General features: G+C 49.7%; 1 protein-coding gene across 3 annotated transcripts in view; it reads right to left on the bottom strand.

Moving 5' to 3' along the window:
- LOC146335064 (merlin-like) overlaps positions 1-19759 on the bottom strand; it is a 35087-nt gene that overhangs the window by 1614 nt on the left and 13714 nt on the right. For 2 of the 3 annotated variants that reach the window (XM_084822870.1, XM_084822871.1), the window contains exons 5-17: positions 18862-18945; positions 15223-15291; positions 13888-13970; positions 12315-12390; positions 11397-11534; positions 9775-9849; positions 8452-8565; positions 5616-5738; positions 5167-5384; positions 4274-4379; positions 3174-3301; positions 2717-2876; positions 1106-1279 (exon numbers count right to left, since the gene is read on the bottom strand). In XM_084822870.1, the coding sequence (XP_084678996.1) occupies positions 1106-1279; positions 2717-2876; positions 3174-3301; positions 4274-4379; positions 5167-5384; positions 5616-5738; positions 8452-8565; positions 9775-9849; positions 11397-11534; positions 12315-12390; positions 13888-13970; positions 15223-15291; positions 18862-18945 (1548 nt within the window). The remainder of the gene's footprint in view (positions 1-1105; positions 1280-2716; positions 2877-3173; positions 3302-4273; positions 4380-5166; positions 5385-5615; positions 5739-8451; positions 8566-9774; positions 9850-11396; positions 11535-12314; positions 12391-13887; positions 13971-15222; positions 15292-18861; positions 18946-19759) is intronic. The other variant, XM_084822872.1, reaches the window with a different exon arrangement.

Here is a 19759-nt window from a genome sequence, read left to right as displayed (position 1 = left end):
AGGTTTATTTAAAACACGAGAACTTCTAAGTCATTATTATTCATCAGTGCTTCGTCCTAACTTCCCTACCTACTCTACCCCTTCTAAAATCCTATGCAAAAATCCCACTACCTAGATGTTGCTTCCTCGATCCCGCAGGCCCTGTTGGACTGACTAACAGTCCGCTCAGCCAGCATATAACCTCGGAATTCTCACACACGCTCAGGCCCCCACCTTTCACTCCCTCTCTGGAGTACGAATAACCCTGTCTTAACAATATGAAAACATACATAACAGAACAGGTAGATGTTACAGTCTCCATTACTGGAGGCAGTATATAGCCATCCTGAGTAGCAGATGCTGAGAGCATTCTCCACGAATTTCTCCAATCCCCTTTTAAAGCCATCCAAATGGATGGCCATCACTATGTCTTGTGCAAGCAAATTCCATAGTTTAACTCTGTGCTGTGTGGAGAAGTCCTTCCTTTTGTCTGTCCTGAATCTTCCACCAATCAGTTTCATGGGATGACCCTGTTGGGTTCTAGTATTGTGAGAGAGGGAGAAAAATGTCTCCCTATCCACTTTCTCCACACCATGCATAATTGTGTACACCTCTGTCATGTCTCCCCTCGCCCTCCTTTATTCCAAGCTAAACAGTCCCAGCTGTTGTAACCTTCTCTCATAGGGGAGATGCTCCAGCCCCTTGATCGTTTTAGTTGCCCTTTTCTACACTTTTTCCAACTCTACAATATCCTTTCTGAGGAGCAATGACCAGAGCTGTACACAGTATTCCAAGAGGGATCGCACCATAGATTTGTGTAAGGGCAATTTTATTTTCGATACCTTTCCTAATTATGCTGAACATGGAATTTGCCTTTTTCACAGCAGCCACACACTGTGTTGATACTTCCATTGAGCTGTCCACCACAACCCCAAGATCTTTCCTGGTCAGTCACCATCAGCTCAGCTCCCATCAGCTTATACATGAATTTGATGTACCTTGCTCTGATCCTGAGGCAGACAGACCTTGTGCAAATATCTCAATCCAGTTCATCCAACCCACAGCCCAAGAGAGCGGCTGGCAAACAGGACATCATGCAACCTGGGAATGAAGAGGACCCTGTTACCTTAATGTGCTTTCTGGGTCCTGTCCCCACATTACTGGCAAGCAGAGGAAAAGAGGAGTCTTCCACCGTTGTGTTGATCATGCAGCCATCCGTCTCGCTGAGCGGACATGCCAAGAAAGGCCGCTGCAGGCTGTCCAGCATGTCTGTTTCGAAGGCATTTGTCCACAGAGGAGCCTTAAAGGAATACATAAGCTATTATTAACTGGGGCATTAAGCTAAACCAGGGTGCATCCGCACCACACATTTTGAACCTGTGTGAAGCCAGTTTATCTCTCATGGCCTTTCCCTCCAAAGAATCCTGGGAATTGTGATTCCTGGGAATAATGATCCTCAGCAAAGGCGCTGAGGTCCCTTATGTGTGAGATGCTCAGGCCCTCCACAGACTACCATTTCCAGAGTTCCTCCACTGAGAATTTGTTCAAAACTTGACTTGAGATGTGCAAGTGTCAACACCCAGAACCAGAAAAATGTGCCTTGCATAGGCTGGATTTGATCAACCGCGGAGTCACATTGGACTAGGATTCTACAAAGAGCTCACTGTTGAGTCTCAAGTGGGCACTGCTTGTTTGGTGCCCTTCATGGACAGTGACCCTCAAAAGCACATGAGGCTGAAGTAGGGATGTACAAGAAATGTGTCCCTGTTCGTAAACGATACGAACATGTCCCATTCACAAACGCGAGCAGGAATGCAGGACTCAGGAATTTTTCACAATTTCCCAAACATGCATTGGTGTTCAAAACCATGCACTCACACAAGTGCGCGCTTCTGAAAAGGCACATATATGCATTGCACGCATGTACAAATGTGCAAACCCCCACACACAAACTGTATTTTCATGCTTTAGCTGGCGGCGGTGGGGGGGAATGCACATTTCTGATTGGGAAAAATGCATTTTTAAAATCTGTATTTTTTCTTCAATTGGGAAGAAGGTGCACTTTTAAAAATATGCATTTCGGGAACACAAATGAGGAGAAATGAGCTTAGAGGAAAAATTCGGAGAACCTCAACAACCTTGAACATTGCACGTTTGCCCATCCCTAGGCAGAAGGGCCTTTGTAAACATCAGAGTGGCAACACCACAAAGCTGGAGCCACAGAGAAGCGCTCCTGCTATTAATCCTCCCCATAATCAACTATTATAGTTTAACTCTGCCTCCCCTGTCCTGGTGCCCACCAGATGTGTTGGCCTACAACTCCCATCAGCTGTAGCCAGCACAGCCATTGGGAATCAAACATTTGGAAAATACCAGGTTAGGGGAGGTGTTTTAATGCAGGGATGTTTTGGGTTACCAGTCCCAGGATCCCTCACCATTGGATATGCTGGCTAGGGCTGATGGGAGTTGTAGGCCAAAACATCTGGATGACCACAAGTGACCATCCCCAGTATAATGGAACTGTGATGATAGCCAGATGTATTCCTGCCTCTGGGCAAACACCAAGCAACAGCTTTCTTAAGAATAAAGCCGTTTCTCCAGCAGCCTGAGATGTGTTCTCTCTTTGATGGTGGATGGTCGCTGTCTGGGACAGAGTGCTAGCCCCAAATGGGCTTTTGGCCTGATCCATAGAAACTGAAAGCAAATGAAGAAATAAAAGGGTTGGCTGCATTTGAACCTTGCACATCTTGCTGGTGGGATGTTCCAAGGACCTGAGGACTTCATTCCAGTGCGAGAGGAACCCGGCCTGTTTCTCTTCAAGTTTCAGAGCCTGGATTTCAGACTTGAGTCCTTTTAGTCGATCTTCAAACTTCCTGCTCTTATCCAGGTAATCTAATCTGTGAGGCAGGCAGAAAACAAAGAAATCATGGAACGAGAGCGAACATCAAAATCAGGTGAGCTGTACACGCCTGGAAACTGGCACCTGGGGCAGAAGGTGGAACCCTAACAGCCTTGCTTTTTGTTTAAAAAAAAACACAGTCCCTGATCCAGTAACTTCTAAACTATGCATAGTGAGAGAATAGCTGGGTTCCTGCATACATTTATAGGAGTTGCAGAATCCAGCTGTATTTAGTGCAGAATTTCAATTTGTTTTCAGAGCGGAATAAGCTTTGGCTACTGGAGGACAGGCCTACCTCTCTCTCTCTATCTCCAAGGACAGGCGCTTCAAGTCGATGTCTCTCAAATCCATCTTCACAGAGCCTTTGTCAGTGCCAGCATCCCTGGGGTCCGCAGAGAAAGGCTGGGCGCACTTGGCAGTGTGCTGGGAGAGGCGGCGACAGAAGTGCATGTTTAGGAATGCATTTGGAAAACCCTGGAGGCTTTTAAGAAGAACAGTTTACACGAAGCAGACAGAGTATGTCTACTGGGGAGGCGCCCCGTGAGTAGGGGTTGCTCTGTTTCAGAATGTCAGCTGGCCCTCATGTGTTCAGAGCCTGGTCAGGGGCAGATGCCAGGTTCCTAACGGGTACAACGCCCCACATAATTCTTGGGTTGGCTACACCAACACGTTGGCTATGGCAACAGGTGGCCTCAGTGATGTTGGTGGGGGCGGACTTCCCCTGCTGTCCCTTGCTAAAACTTTTCCACTTTTAGAAATGCAGTGTCCCAAAATGAATGAATACAACACAAGTCAAAGTTGGCCGCTGGAAGGGCTCCAATACCACTCAAATCTAAAATCAAGGTTGTAATTAACGTTTTTCTGGTGGAAACACATATTTACGTTTATTAACGTTTCTCTGGGAAACACATATTTATGCAAAAACCTCTCCAGATATGATAGAATTGCTATGTTAACCATTTCTTAGTGCCTTCATTTCCCCCCCTTAAAATCTTAATAATGTAAAGGAAGTAAATGCTATTGAGTTGTCATGTCTGAAAATATTGACAAGTATTTCAGTGAAAATAACTTCCACATAAAGCTATGAATTTCTGATTGTTTAAAGCGCATTAAGTGCACTTGATTGATTCTCCCCACCCCGCCATCCCACCCCACTCTGGTTCCATGCCCCTGGAGAATTTCAGTTGAGAACTCTTCTTTGCACATCCTTTGTCTCTTCCAAGAACTACATTTCCCAGGATTCTGTGCCTGCCTGGCAGTCACAACAGCAGATGTGAATCTGGTTTACCTTTTCTCTTGCAGATGCACTGTTTACTGAAAGCAACATCCCCATTAAATCAACACCACTGCTATTTTGCCATCTGATGCGCTAACCTACTGGAAGGGAAAACTTACAGGGGTGTGATTAAGTTTGCTAACGTCCTGGAGTTTCTGCTTGGCTTTTTCCTCCGCTTCTCTGGCCTCCTGCAGGTCCTGTTTCAGATGCTCAGCTTCTTTCGCCCTGTCAAACCGGAGTACCATCATGAGTACGCGGGCCCGTGATTCCAAACATACACACCGCTTTACTCCGTCTTCTCCAACCTGGAGCCCCCTGGATGCGTCGGACTGCAACTTCCAGCATTCTTGACTACTGGCTATGCAGACTGGGGGTGATGGGAGTTGAAGTCCAAAACATCTGGGGGGCACCAGCTTGGGGCAGGCTGCATTGGAGGGCGCCAAAGAGGTGGAACCCAGGAACTGGCTTTTATACAGATAATTAACCAAGAGGGAAACATTACGGTGCTTCCAACCTTTCCGTTACTTATTTACCGAAGGGCGCAAGTTGCTCTTCTACTGAGAGCACACTTTTCCATTTCCACCCTCCCCTGCTCAAAAAGACAGTGCTTCTTGGCAGCTCCAGGTTTGGAGGGCCCTTGGCCATGACCCCCTCCGTGGGCCCCCTCCCTCCGTGAGCCCACCACCTCACCACCATTGTCACCAGCTGCTCCTCTTCCCCTCCCTCATCACTGTTACTACTTCCTTGCTTGACAGGCAGGGAGCAAGGAGGCCATGACACCTCCTCGCCACCACCGTTGTCTGAGCCGGAGGGAGGGGCAGGCGAACAAGCAGGCTGCAACGGGGAAGAGGAGAAGAAGCACCTCCACGGCACTCTTGTCAGTGGGCCCCTGCTGGGGCGTGGGCCTCAGCAGATGCCTGGCCATGCCGAGCCTTAGCGCCGGCCCTGGGGCTTGGGAGAGTAAGGCACAGCCAGGCCCCATGACTCATGCAGCACCCATGCGGGACGCCACCTTCGGTCCGATTCCTTCACCAGCTTCATGGCAATGAGCTCTGCCTCCCGCATCTTGTGTTCCATCAGCCGCTTCTCCTCCTTGGTTTTCAAGGCGGCCAGCTCCAGCCGATGCCGCTCCTGCTCAGCCTCGGCAGCGTTCTGGGCCAAGAGCTTGGCCTCCTCCTCGGCAATCTGGGCCTTCTCGGCCAACAGCTCCGCCGCTGCCTCCGAACGGCGCTGGGGAGGGATTGAAAAGCCGTCACTGCCTTTGAGCAGATTCAAGATGGAGTCCCAGAGCGCCTTCCCCAACCTCGCATCCTCCACGTGTCTGGGGACGATGGAAGCTGTCCAGCATATCTGGAGGGCACCAGGCTGGGGATGATGGAAGTTGCTGTCCAATGCATCTGGAAGGCACCAGGCTTGGGAAGAATACCTACTACTAGGCCCTGTTACCATGGCAACGCTCACCAGGGCCTCGCTGGCTTGCCGGGCCTTGTCCTCCACCTCGAAGAGGCGCCGCTCCAGCTCCTCCTTGGCGCGCTCAGCCTCTTCACGCAGCTGCTTTTCCCTGGCCAGCCGCTGGTGCGCCACCTAAGGAACAAGCAAGTCTGACTGTCAGCAGCGCCATTCTGCTGCTTTGCAACAGTGTGCAGTTGGCCTGAGAGATGGGGCCTGGCCGCTTAACGCACTGCCCCCAGCCCCACAAAGACGGAGATGGAGTTGCCTCAAATGTGCACATGCCAACTCAGATAAATGGCAGCCAACTGAGGGGAAATGGCTAGAATTTAAACGAGGAACACCGCAGGGAAGATGCTAACCAGGTGTCCTGTGCTCCTGCCTGCTCAGGCAGGTGGTAACAGTGGACGGGCAACTTCAAGGCCTCTCCCTGCTCTCCCTTCTTAGGGCTCTTTATCCTTAAACTGGACTTGGACTGGACAGCCCTTCAAATAAAGGACTGCCCTCTGTAATGTGGGACACATGGCCACCGCAGTAAACAGCTACAGCATTCAGTCTTAGTCTCCCCACTCTGTTCTCTTTCCACAGCCAAACTATTATTTTCTTACAAAATTTATAAACCACTCTACATCTAAAAAACAACAACAACAGATTCTTGGGTGTTGAAGAGTAAAGGGGGAGGGGGGAAAAGACAAAATAATAAAAATATTTAAAGTCAAATTATACCAATAAAACTGTGGCTGGTAATACATGAAAAGCATGTTTAAATAAAAATGCCTTTAGCAGACACCGAAAACAAATCAACAGTGGTTCCTGCATGACATCAATAGGCAGGGAGTTCCACAGAGAGGGCGTCAGCGCAATGAAGGCTCTACTCTGAGTGGACTCTAAACAAACCTCAAGTTCATGTGGAACCACCAGCAGCATCTCATCCAATGACCTCAGAACTCTGGGTAGGCTGCTAAGGGAGAAGGTGCACTCTCAAACTTTAGACTGTAATCTCCCTGGGGCAAGGGAGCTTTTCTTTTTTACATGTATGACAAAGCAGCCTTGCAAATAGATCCACAAAAGGATATCAGCATATTTATTCATTTCATTTTTATCCCACCCTTCCTCCAAGGAGCTCCGGGCAGTACACACAGTTCCCCCACTGCTCATTTTTATCCTTACAACAAGCCTGTGAGGTGCCTTAGACTAAAAGGGGGTGGGGGGAAGGGTGTCCCGTGAATCACCCAATGAGTAGTATGGCTCAGCAGATATTTAAACCTGGGCCTATCGCATCCTAGTCCAAGGCTCCGAACACTGCATCACACTGGATCTTCTGCAACCTACAAGCATTTTGTATTTTCCCCTCTGATCAAATATTCCATCATTTGAGGCATGTCAACAGCCAAGGGGGGCAGAGGAAAGAAAAGCTTCCCATCCAGTTTACAAGACATTCCCTCCCTATTGGTCTTTCATTCCACAGGCAAGAGGCTATTACATTGCCTAAGGCTCGTTCCTTAATCGCACTTAAGGAACTGGGCTTTAAATTGTGCCATTTCAATGGAGGGGGAATCTCGGCCTCAAAGGGAGTTACTTCTCAGGAGACACTAATGGGTTTGTTGTGGGAAAGAGACCGAAACCAGCCCCATTTTAACGCACAGGATCTCTGTATGGAAGTTGTGAAGGAGTTACGTCCTGAGACACTGGGCCGAAGCCTCGAGATTGCGCTTAATCGCATTTAAGGAATTGGGCTTTGGTGTGTGCTGTGTCAATTGAGGGGCTTCTCTGTTATTTCTGCGGCCGCTGAGAGGGCTCAGCGCAGTGGGAGGGGAAAAAACCTTGACTGGGGTCACGGGCTGCGTTCTGGTGCTTATTTTCAATGATGTTTTAAAAGTTGGTCCCTCGGCATCCAGCCCCAAAACGGCGATGAAACTTCAGGAAAACAGGGAGGGAAAGGGTTGGGGCACTGAGGTCAGAGCGACTTCACACCCACAAAGGCCGGGCTACACGCCCCACGGGCAGGACTGTGATACCGGACCCAGTGCAACTGTGGAAACGAGGCAATAATGGAGCTGGAAAAGTCGGACTACAAGCAGTCTCAGAAGAAGCGGTTTTTCAGCAATAAAACGTTGGGCCGGTGCTGAACGGCCACAACGTCATGGAAACACAGAGACCTCACCACGCAGCCTGGTTGGAGTAAATCGCTGGTGGAAACACAGCCTAAGTCAATCACAGCAAACACACACACAGTGTCTTGTGGCATTTTGAAGCAACCTTCCCCAACCAGGTGTCCTCCATAGCCAATGCTGGCTGGGAATGATGGGAGTTGTAGTCCAACCCACCTGGAGAACACCAGCTTAGGGAAGGCTTGGAGATAAAAAAAAGGTAAAGGTGTCCCCAACCAGTCCTGTCCGACTCTAAGGTGCGGTGCTCATCCCCGTTTCTAAGCCGAAGAGCCAGCGCTGTCCGAAGCCGCTTCCGTGGTCATGTGGCCGGCATGACTGAACACCGAGGTGCACGGAACGCTGTTACCTTTCCCGCCAAAGCAGTGCCTATTTATCTACTTGCAATTTCTTGCTTTCGAACTGCTAGGTTGGCAGGAGCTGGGACTGAAGACGGGAGCTCACTCCGTCACGCAGCACTCGAGTCTCGAACTGCTGTCCTGCCGACCTTCCGGTCTGCAGTTCAGCGTCTTAACCACTAAACCACCACGGCCCCACAATAAATCGCTTTGCCTTTAAGTTGCTGCAAAACTCATCATAATTCACAGAATAATAGAGCTCTGGATCTCTGCCTGCAAAGTGGCAGTGGGTTCAAGCTTTGCGAAGGCCTCATGCCCTGCAACATCTGACACAGACATCACCTTCTTCCTAGCTTTCTCCTCCCGGGCCTGAGCTTTCATCTGCTGGATCTCAACGGGATCCACACGCCTCCTTCTCATGAACAAGTCGTGGTTCCCGATGAACAGCTGCATGATCTGCAGGGAAGTGAGAGAAGCTCTTGCCAGATCCAACCAAGATGAGTGCAAACATCCTCCTTCCCACAGCAGCCAACTGGATGGGTCTAGGAAGTCCATGAGCAAGATACAAAAAGAAGCACCCTTCCACACGGGCTCTTCCAAAGGCAGCCAGTATTCAGAGATATACTGTCACTGAATGTGGAGGCTCGCTTTAGCTCTCCTGGCTAATTCGGCGGTCTTTCAGCATTTATTTGCTTTCCAGCAGCTATAACCCTGATGCCTCTGGGATGTGTACAAGCACAGCACGAAGGAAATGAACCTCCCATTGGTCTCCAGCATTCTGGCAACCCCCCTTTTTTTTTTGTAGCATTTAAATAAATCTCCAGCCAAAAAGGCTCCCAGACCAGCTTACATACAATCAATAAAAACAAGACAGTCCCTGCCTGTGGGCTTACGATCTAAAAAAGACAGGACATAAAAGGGAAAAGGGGTGGGAAGGGAAGAGGAGGAAGAATACAAAAGATTGATTTCCAAGTTCGATTAAAAAGATGCCAGTGTCAGGGCTGGACCTCTGAGTCAAAGTCCAGAGCCCTGCTGGCCAGGAACTCCTCAACTGACCATCACCAGAGAGCAGCAAGTGATGGGGTAGCAGCAAACAGGCCCAGTGTCAACACCAAGGCGGGGGGGGGGGATGGGGCTCCTCCCACCAGAAGGGATAAAATGTCCTATTTTCATAGCCGTACCTGCTGAAGCAGGTGAAAGGAGAAAGCACAGAATATACTCCTCCTCTGAGGGAGAATGGGGAATTTTGTGATTAACAAGCCGAAAGCTGCCACAAGTCAGTGGGCTGGAGTGTGCTATGAATAAAATAAAAAGTCAAACCAAGATAGAAACCCACCTTCTTTGGAAGATCCATCCCAAGCTACGTTGGCACCTAAATAACATGTATCACTCCCCCGCCCCTGCCCTCGTCACCCTCTTTGGGGCAAGGTCATGATTATTCTTATTTTACTGACAGGGAGACAGAGATATAAGCGATCTTGCCAAAGACCACGCGACTGCAAGCTGAGCACTCCCAGACAGGCCAGAAGAGCTCCAGACGTCCCCTCTGCGCCCAATCCAGTTTATGACCTCAATCCCTTTGAGCCGCTAAGAGGCCGGCTTCGCCGTTCCTACAGCGTAACACAAAACCACCCTCACAGAGGCAGCCGAAAAGAACCCCCTTACCAGTTTATTGACTTTAGGCTGTGAGGAGAAGAACTTGAAGACTTCGGCCTTCTTGTCAATGGGTTTAATTGTGAGCTGAAGAGAGCAGAGAGACAAGTAGGCGATCCTCATGACTAAATACACACAGGTTGCTTCCACATTAAAGGCCTTTAGCATGGCCAAGGCATCATTGTCTTCCTAAAATTAGATGGTGGCATTGAAACAGAAGTTCTACACAGCATTTACTTCTGCACTATAGTATCCAGCAGTGCTCATCCCTGTGCCAAAGAGCCTCATGTAATGTTTACTCATAACTAAGTCCCATTCAGCAAAGGACTTTTCCACTGTTACTTAAAAATTTCCTGTTTGCCGGTTCCAGACATTTTATTGCTTCCTGTTTAGCATGGCTGGGAGGATTAATGATGAATCATCCCTTATTCAGTCAGCTCCTGTTCCTGTAGGGACAAGGTGTTATGTTATATGTTTATTGCCATTATCTTTTTTCTCTTTTCTTTCCATTATAGTAAAATAGTGCTGAATTTGCAAATTTTAATGCACAGTAGCCCTAAAACGCCTGAGTACCACTTTGCCAAGTCAACATTTTGCCACTGTGTTTCACTGCAGGGGGGGGGACCTCCCCAAAACCCCACTACCACCACCAATCAAGTATGAAAACCCTAGGGGTAGAACCATATGCTGGACTGCAACAATCAGACATAACATATTTTCCATTCTCTCTAAAAAAGCCAGCAAACAAAGGGTCAGAATCCTAAATGTGGAAGAATCCCCCCCCCACACACACACACACAGCATGGGGACCAGCCCATGAAGCACAGGTTATCTAAACTTTAGGAAATGTTGAAGTCCATTAAGCTTAGATGCTTTCTTCATTTTACCCAGAAGAGAGTGAATGTTGTTGATATCTGGAAAGAATGGAATAACATTTCCAAATCATCACAGCAATGTTGACAGAAGGTTGGACCATTTATTTATTTATTTATTGCATTTATATCTCGCCTTTTTTCCTCTTGCAAGGAACCCAAGGTGGCTTACATTATCCTCTTCCTCCTCTCCATTTTATCCTCAGAACAACAACCCTGTGAGGTAGGCTGGGCTGAGAGTCTGTGACTGGCCCAAAGTCACCCAGTGACCTTCCATGATGTACGAAGCCCACTCGTAGGTTTGTGAGACTGAGTCACTACCATTTTTGTGATTGTAGATATGCGCTTGTGTAAACTTCAGCTATTGGACAGTACAGAAATATAATAAATAAATGAACACACCGGAAAATGCTAATCTTTTTTCTTTCTTTTTTTAAAGAAATAAGCAGGAGCGCCTGGGCTGGGTCTGTCCCTCCAATTCTGCCAATCTTAATGATGCCAAAGATCCATCACCTCACCTCACCACACGGGAGGGTCCATAGGAACATCAGAAGCCCCCTTCTACTGCGTCAGGCCCCCCTGGGTCCATCTAGCCCAGTACTGTCAACACTGACTGGCAGCAACAGCTCTCCAGGTTTTGGGGAAGGAATTTTTCCAGCCCTCCCTGAAGATGCTGCCGGGGATTGAACTCGGGACCTTCTGCATGCCAAGCAGGGGCTCTGCCACGGAGCTACCCCCCTTCCCCACGCTACCCCCTCCTACCTCTTTCTCGCTGTAGGAAATGTTCCGGATGCTGCTCCACTCAAAAGACTTATTTGGAGAGAAGCGGTTATTGATGCTGTAAACGTGGATCCCCTTGGCGTCCACCCCAAGCAGGAAGTCCGTGTGGTTCTTCTTTTGCTGCAGAGTGGTTGAGTGTGAGAAATACAAGAGCAGCTCCAACATCAACCATGTGCAGTCTTGGAAAGTGGACGAAAATGGGCACGTGGCAGCCCCAGGATTGGCTGCCGGCACCCTTCCCAGATGACGCCTCAGACAGACTGGGGAAGCACTTAGCCTCACCCAGCTCCTCCTGCCCCCTGCTCTGCCCCAGGCTCTCTGCAGAGCTCCCTCCTCTTTAAATATACAGGGGCAAGCCACATGCACCTGTAAACAGGATCAGGTTTCCCCAAGCTGGTGCCCTCCAGATGTCTTGGGACTACAGCTCCCATCATGCCCAGCATCTAGTTCAGTCTTGACCAACCCAGTGCCCTCCAGAAGCGTTGGACTACAACCATGGGCAATGGCTTCTGGTTTACAAATATCATTCATTCATTCATTCATTCATTCATTCATAAATAAAGGCAATTTTAAAAAGCCATACATCAGGGATGCAGAATCTCAGGCCCGGGCCAAATCCAGTCCTCCAGGGTTCTGCAGATGGCCCTGCCTCCTTTCCCTTGGCCACCAGTCACTTGGTGGTTTCCTGGCTTTTGTTCAATTTTAACCCAATTCTAAAAGATTGAAATGCCTTTCTTAAGGCTTAGTTACTGACAGCAACAGCTTTATTTAAAATATGCTGGTATGGGGGGGGACCTGTTTTGCCTTTGGCCCCACCCACTACTGGAACGCAGCCCCCAACAGCTTCTCCAAAATGGAATTTGGCCCTTGGGGTGAAATACCGCTACCATGCATACTTACAGCGATAGGAAAATAATTCACCCCATACATCTCCAAGTCTTGTGCAATTTTAAGGTAGTTCATCTCAGCTTCATACCTAGAGGAAGAGGATGAGATAGAGAAAAACCCATGTGGAAATGCGCGTCCCAGTCCAGGAAACTGTCAGGGTTGGATTGGAGCCCAGAGAGCCCCAGAGCAGTTCTGATTCTGAGGAAGAGATAGAAACCGCAGGAGAGGAACCCACGCACTGTTCAGAGGCGCAGCCAGCGGGAGAGCCCCTCCCGGTACACATTCCTGAGAGTGATAGTGACCCTGGCAGGGAGAGGAAGGCACAAGAGCAGTTTCTGGACACTAGGCGCTGGCACAGCGTCAAGCGGGAGATGGCGGGCGCTGAGAGGAGGCACTCAGCCCACTTGGCATGGCGGCAACAGCAGCACCCCGATGCCCCACAGGAAAAAGGTGGACTCTCTCCTCCTAGCCCACCAGAGGCTTCCCGCCTTCCCATATGTACAGAGGTTTCCCGCCTTCCCTCCAAACGGAGATCAACTGATTCCTAAGGTTAGAACCCCCGAGTAGGCAGCTCTCTTAAGTCTCACTCGTAGGATCAAGCAATTAGCATCTGCAAGCGTCATTAGGTTGAATGGGAATAAAGCCTTGGAAAAGAGCCCTATTGTCTGCGTGTTGATTCTGGCTACCTGAGGATTTCAGAAGGCAGCAGGGGTGACTTCTCGACAGCAACTTAGATAGTGAAAGCTGCTGTTGTGAAGGGAAGTGGTTTAGTTCCATTTTCACAGCCCCGTCATCATGCAGCGATATTTATTGACTTTGTGGGATTCCCATCCCGCTTTCCGACCAAGACTAATCAAAGCGGCTTACAGGTCGCAATGAAACAACATAAAGCGGCATCTATAAAAGCCGCACATCCAGACAGCCAAATCCAAGAGCAGTTCACAAAAACAACAGCACCTGGAGCATCAAACCCAACTGGAACTGTTCAGCAGCAAAGAGCACATGCCAAGAATGCCTTTACCTGTGAACAGCCTTAACTGGACACAGCCTCCCCAGCAAGGGATGTTCCAGACTCTATGTGCCACTACCAAAAAGGCCCTGCCTCCTGGATCCACTTGCCGAATGTCTGATGGCACTGGCAGAGAGCAGGGCCACAGCTGTTGACCTCAAAACTTGGGCAGAGCCGTGGGAAAGGAGATTGTTCATAATGCATCCTGGTTTAGGGCTTTAAAGGCCAAAACCGGCCTTCCCCAACCTGGTGCCCTCCAGATGTGTTGGATTACAAGTCCCATAATTACCAGCCAGCTGGCTGGAAATTATGGGACTTGCAATCCAACACATCTGGAGGGCACCAGGTTGGGGAAGGCTCCCTGAGATCAATTTGGTACAGCAGAGGGTTTTGTTATAAGAGCCAGTTCCTGGGTTTCTGTCTGTTTGGCACACCAAGAAACGAAAGCCAGATGGGACTATAAGCCCCTAAGAAGCAGTCTCCGTCCTCAGACAGTCAAGCAGGGATGGGGCCATTCTTCCCACACAGCCCTCTCCCGATCCCATGTGATGATTTCAAGCAAGGGTGCTCCACTACCTGGCTACACCCTGGTGTCCAGCGTACCAGGCAGTAATTCTCTCTTCCCACATGGCAGGCGTCATCTGGTACTGACGGAGGACCTAGGAAGAAAGACAGGAAGAAGGAAAGTTTTCTTCCCCAAATCTTCTGGAGGGGGAGGGGTGCTGGTCTTCTCAGGTGCAGATGCAACTGGGTCCCCACCTTGGAAGTGCCCCACACCTTCACCTTATGCCTGAAGTGTCGAAACTCAGGTTCACAGCCCACTTGGAACCCCAAACAGCCCCCTGGGGTTCCCCAGGTGACTACATACCCTTCCCTGCGTCACAAGGTGGTTCTGAGCACTGAGCGTTTGGTGGTTTCCTGGCTTTTGCACATCCCCCCCCCCAAAAAAAAATTCCAAAAGGTTGAAATGCCTCTCCTAAGGCTGACTTCCTGGCAGGAAGAGCTTTAAGCTAAAATAGGCTGGCATTGGGGGTGTTTTTGCCCCACCGCCTTTTGCCTTCAGACCCAGGAGGAGGAACAACCAACCAGTCAGGTTGGAAGGAGCAGACCCAGGCTCCGCCCCCTAAACCAGGACCCCCAGGGACCCCCAAACAGGGACACTCAGAAACAGCACCAGCTGGAGGCAGCTTCCTCCACAGCGGGGCCTCATGCTGCCCAGTGCCTGCTTGGCAGTGCAGGCAAAGCACTCAGAGGGCACTGAGGGGTGACGGTGTGCCGGGCTGCAAGCAAGCTGACTGCCCTTTTAAGGCTCAAAGCCCTTCAGGAAGGGGATGGAGTCAGAGGGATAGCCTGGCCCAGCCTTCACCAACCCGGCGCCCTCGAGATATGTTGGACTACAACTCCCATAATCCCCAGCTGAGCCGGGGATTGTGGGAGTCGTGGTCCGAGACACATCTCAAGGGCACCAGGTCTGACCCAAGAGAGGTCAAAGCCTTAAGCTTTCTGTTGAAGCAAGTTGCTGCAGATGCCAACTGCCACCTGCCTCCCACACCAGAGTCCCTGTGGGAGGCAGGCAAGCAGGCGGCGCAGACACAGGGCCTCCTCCAGCCGGACTGGCCCCACACCCCACACCAGGGGATGAGGCGGGATGCAGGGCAGGCCACCAGCCCTGCTGAAAGTCTGCTTTGTGTTTTTCCTCTTCCCTCTCCGTCCCTTTTTCCTTGTGTGTCGTGACGTCTTTTTTAGATCGGGACTGTCTTGTTTTAAGCCGCTCAGGGATCCTTTTTTTTTTTTTTGGCTGAGGAGCAGGATAGAAATACTTTCAGTAAATATATAAACGCCTTAATGCCTCGTGGGGTCAAGGTCAAGACCTTGCTTTGATCTTTAAAAGGGGGAAGCAGAAAGGCTTACTCTCTTCGGCAAGAGCTCCTCTGGAGCCAGGAAGCCCGGCTTGTGCAGATTGGGGTCATAGTCGCCATACTGTAACGAAAAGGGAGGAGAAACAGATCAGGTAGGGTGGCCACCCTTCCGCAAGTAACCAGGGGCAGGTATGTTGTAGCCCACCAGATGTTGGTGGACTGCAACCCCCATCAGCCCAAGCCACAGAGCCCATAGTGACGGCTGATGGGACTTGCAGTCCAGCACCATTTGGAGTGCCACAACATCCTCACTGCTGCACAAAACGCACCACGAAGGAGCTGCCAGCGGGGATAAAACAGTTCGCTGATGGGGACGTGGAGGACAATGCCAGTTTGCAGCAATCGATCAAGTGTCTCAAATCAGAACCCATTCCCCAGCAAGCGTGTTTAGCACTGTAATGGCCCCAAGAGCATAACCAAGTCACCTGTAGTGTTAGAGGGGCCTAGAGATCCAGAATGCTTGCTAGTGAGCCTTTGAGCATGTCAGATGAGTCAAAGGCCGATAGCAGCCTTGGCACATTCCATACTAATGAGTGAGAGTGTCTTATCAAGATGTGCCCAGGAAGTGAAGCTATGTTTATGCCAAGCACTGCTGGTCTATGCTGGGAATGAATGCTAGTTGGTGCTTGCTGTTGTTATGCTGCCTCACTGCTGACATATATGGCATAAAACCCATTGTACCCCATGGCTCTGGGTTCAGAGAAGCTGTCTGATCCAACCATTGGGTACACCTGTGTGCTGTAAGTATCTCCTTGTAAGTAAGCCTGGGTCTGCTTTATCACTATCTTAGCAGCATTAAATTAAGAGTTCAAAGCCTACTGCAGGGGCAATACAAGCACAACAGCTGTGAACTGGTTTCGTTGCCACAGTTCCAAGGGACTTCTGCAAGAGGCAAGAAGTATCGACAACAGAAGGGTGCACATGTCATCTTTCTGCAGAAAGGCTGCGGAATGCGCTATCTGCTGCAGAATCAAGTTTCCCGAGAATCTCTTCAATAAACAAAAAAGAATGTGGAAGTTCCTAGTCCTCAAGGGGGAGAAGATACGCTTGGGAATGTGAAGGCAATGCCTGCAGAAATCGTCAGTGGGGGCGGGGGGTGAATCCACTCTGGCTTTCAGTCAGAACTCTAAAAGAGCTATCTAAGGTAGCTTTGCACCTTGGAGAGCTCCTTCAGAGTTCTGACTGGTTCTGACTGAACCCGGAGCAAATTCACCACCCCACTGACATCCACTGGAAATCTCAGAAGCCAGAAGTGACTTTGCTTTGGCTCTGATGCCCTGCAGAGCAAAACCAATCATTATGCAAAGTATTTGCTCTGCCAACGCTGACATAGTCCACACATAACTGCACATGTATTCACACTCCAAATTCAAACAAAATCACATCCATTGAGCCTGGTTTGGATTTCCAGCTAAAACTCCCCTCAGGTTGCAGCAAAACAAAAGTCAGCCTCATTCAGCTGCTGCCTCCAACCCGCTCCTACACCAGATCCAGTGCTCAGCTGCATGCAGAAGCCTCATCCTAAACTGACTCGTGTCTTAAGTCAGGGGCGCCAAAGCTCTTTCAGCCTGAGGGCCAAATTTGATTTTGGAGAAGCATTCCAGTGGGGGATGGGGCTGATGGCAAAGGGGGGGGGGGGCAGCAGGCAAAAATGCCAGCAATTTAAGCGTAAAGCTGTTAGTGTCAGCAACACAGCCTTAGGAGAGGCATTTCAACCCTTTAGAATGGAGGAAAAACTGCACAAAAGCTGGGAAATGGCAAATGATCGGGGAAAGGGGTGGGGCCGGGAAAGGGGCGGGGCCATCTGGGGAACCAGGGCAAGTTGGATTTGGCCCCCTGGGGGGCCAAATTCCCCCCCTCGACCCGTGCTTCAAATGAAACAAAAGCCCTCAGATTTGTCCACACAAAAGCAGAGTCATCTTTGCATATCATTAGGAAACCATTTGCACAATATGCAAACTGGGCTGTCCGTGTCCCACAGACATGATCTGTGGCAGAATCTCTCAAGTGCAATGGCTGTGGGTTCCAATTTTGACTGGAGCAGCAGCACTGGGCGAGGGAGTCCTTAAGCTCTCACCGGAAAGAGGGCCGTAGCCCAGTGGAAGGTCCCAAATTCAGTCCCTGGCATCCCCCCAGTTATGCGGCCTGGGAAAGAATCCTGCCTGAAGCCCAGCATCTCCAAGGAGTGGTCCCAGTGGTAGCAACCAGCATAGCAGGGCAAATGCTGGGGCCCAAAGGGACCGGTGCCATCACCTCCTCCTTTTCCTTTTTTAAATGGTGCTGGAGTTTTTAGGCCTAGAGCTCAGCAGAGACGTGCGGGTGAAGCAGCTGCAGCCACCACCATCTCTGTTCTCCCAGCACGCCTCTGGGTCCCCACGTGGTGCCCAGAGGCACTCTGAGGGCAGCCCAAGACATTTCGCTACCTGAGACAAAGAACAAGACTCTTTGAGACTCTGAGACTCTCCCCATTTCATGTACAGGAGCCGACTGGCCAGGCTGTTGAATCTTCTTTCAGCAATGGTGCCCAGGCAGCGTCTTCCACCCACATCTGAGGCAGTAGGCTATTTTAGGGGGCCCAAGACAGGCCATGTGACACACCCAGCTCTGTACCCTAACAGAGGGGAACAGCTGGGGGGCTTAGGAGGAACAATTGGGGGAGAAGGCTGCCACTACCACCCCCAGCGTCTGCTGCTTGAGGCACTTGCCTCACTGCCTAATGGTAGGGCTGGCCCTGGTAATGAAGATGGTAGCAGCAGCCATCTCCTTCTCAGTTTCTTGGAGGGGGGGTTCTCCAGGGGTTTTTGGCCAGGGCCAGGGGAGTTCCTAGCTCAGAACCCCCTCAAATCTGGTGCAAGCCCTGCAAGGTAAGAATGGGAAGAACTCCTGCCTGAAACCCTGGAGAGCCACTGCCAGTCAGTGTCAACAATAGTGAGCTGGATGACCCAGTGGTTGTCCAAGGGTGATGGGCCGTGGCTCAGTGGCAGAGCCCCTGCTTACAGGCAGAAGGTCCCAGGTTCAATCCCAGGCAGCGTCTCCAGGCAGGGACTGGGAAAGAATCCTGTTTGAAACCCTGGAGAGCTACTGCTGCCAGTCAGTGTCAGTAACACTGGGCAAATGGACCCAGGGCCTGACTCAGTATATAGCAGCTTCTGATGTTCCTAAGCTGCCTCCGCCAGCTATTTCCATGTTAAAATCACACACACCCTGAACTTCCTATGATTAGCCCCACTGGGTTAGGGGAACTCAGCAGGGGAAATAGGAGCTTCAGGGGGAGAGATCTGAATTGGAGAAATGGGGGGGGGAGGGGCTAAACACCCCCTACCCCAAAGCCTCTGCTCCAATCTAAACTGCAGCTGTTCTAAACCTATTTACTGCTTCTTTTAAAAAAAGTCAGAAACTCCAGTCATATTGCTCTGTTTTAGCCCTGAGACCTCACAAGATCTTTAAACAGGGTATGCTCACACATATTTTATCACATACAAAATCAAGTGCAAAAATCACCCATCTCTTGTTTTCCAGCACTCCACAGCAATGCTTTTAAACAGATGCTTTTCTGCCTTCATTAATTATGGAGAGGTGATTTTTTTTACAAGGAATAAAAGGTGACAACCCAGCAATCTTAAAGCCCCACCTTGGCTTGAACAGCATAAGAAGCCAACAAAATTGTAGCCTCAGGAGAGCAGTAGATTTCTTCATCCAATATTTGTTTCTTAACCTAAAGCACAGAAAAAGGGGGGGGGGGACAAGAAAGAAGAAAGAAAAAAATCCAAGACTTGGCCAAAGTTTGAAAACAGAACAATACACGCCCAGACTTTGTCTTGGCACCTGAAATGTAAGCGTTAGCTGAATTATGAGAGAAAAAAGAAAAGAAAAATGGGCAACTGGAGTCGTAGGGTAAAAAAAAGAGTATTTAAGGCAGCAGCCTATGCTTTAAGCATCCTGCAGAGTCACAAAAGGGACTAGGAACATTCAAAATCCAACTCCCCAATGCACAAAACTCACGGCGCTTGCAAAACTAGAGCTTCGGCTGGTGGGAGGTATAGAAATGTAATCTATAAAAGTAAATAAATGTATAGGACATAAGAACGTCTGTGCAAGATCAGGCCAAAGAGGGGCCAGGATTCTCTTCCAACAGTGACCAAACAGAAGTTGAAGAAGCCCACAACATGAAGGTGATCATCTTCCCCTGTTTTCTGGCCTTCCAAGATAGACTGCCTTTGCATATCGAAGCTCCATTTAGCTACCCTTCAGGTTAGTTGACAAGATATTAAATGTTATAAACCAGCCTTTGCCAACCTGCTGCCCTCCAGATGTGCTGGACTACAAGCCCCCAAGCTCTGCTGGCTGGGGGATGCTGGGGCTTGTAGTCCAAGGGTGGCAGGTTGGGGAACACTGGTTTAAGATTTTATCATTTCAAATGGTTCTGCACTGCTTTGATGGCTTTTTAGCAAATAAGGTGGTATATAAATGTTAATAAGAAATCAATAATAGTAATAATGCATCTGGACGGCACCAAATTTAGGGAGGCC

This window comes from Heloderma suspectum, chromosome 16 (genome assembly GCF_057233095.1).
Source record: "Heloderma suspectum isolate Gila_16-S chromosome 16, 16-S_ref, whole genome shotgun sequence".
NCBI lineage: Eukaryota > Metazoa > Chordata > Lepidosauria > Squamata > Helodermatidae > Heloderma > Heloderma suspectum.
The sequence above is the reverse complement of the archived record's forward strand: the minus strand, read 5'-3'. Positions and strand labels throughout refer to the sequence as shown.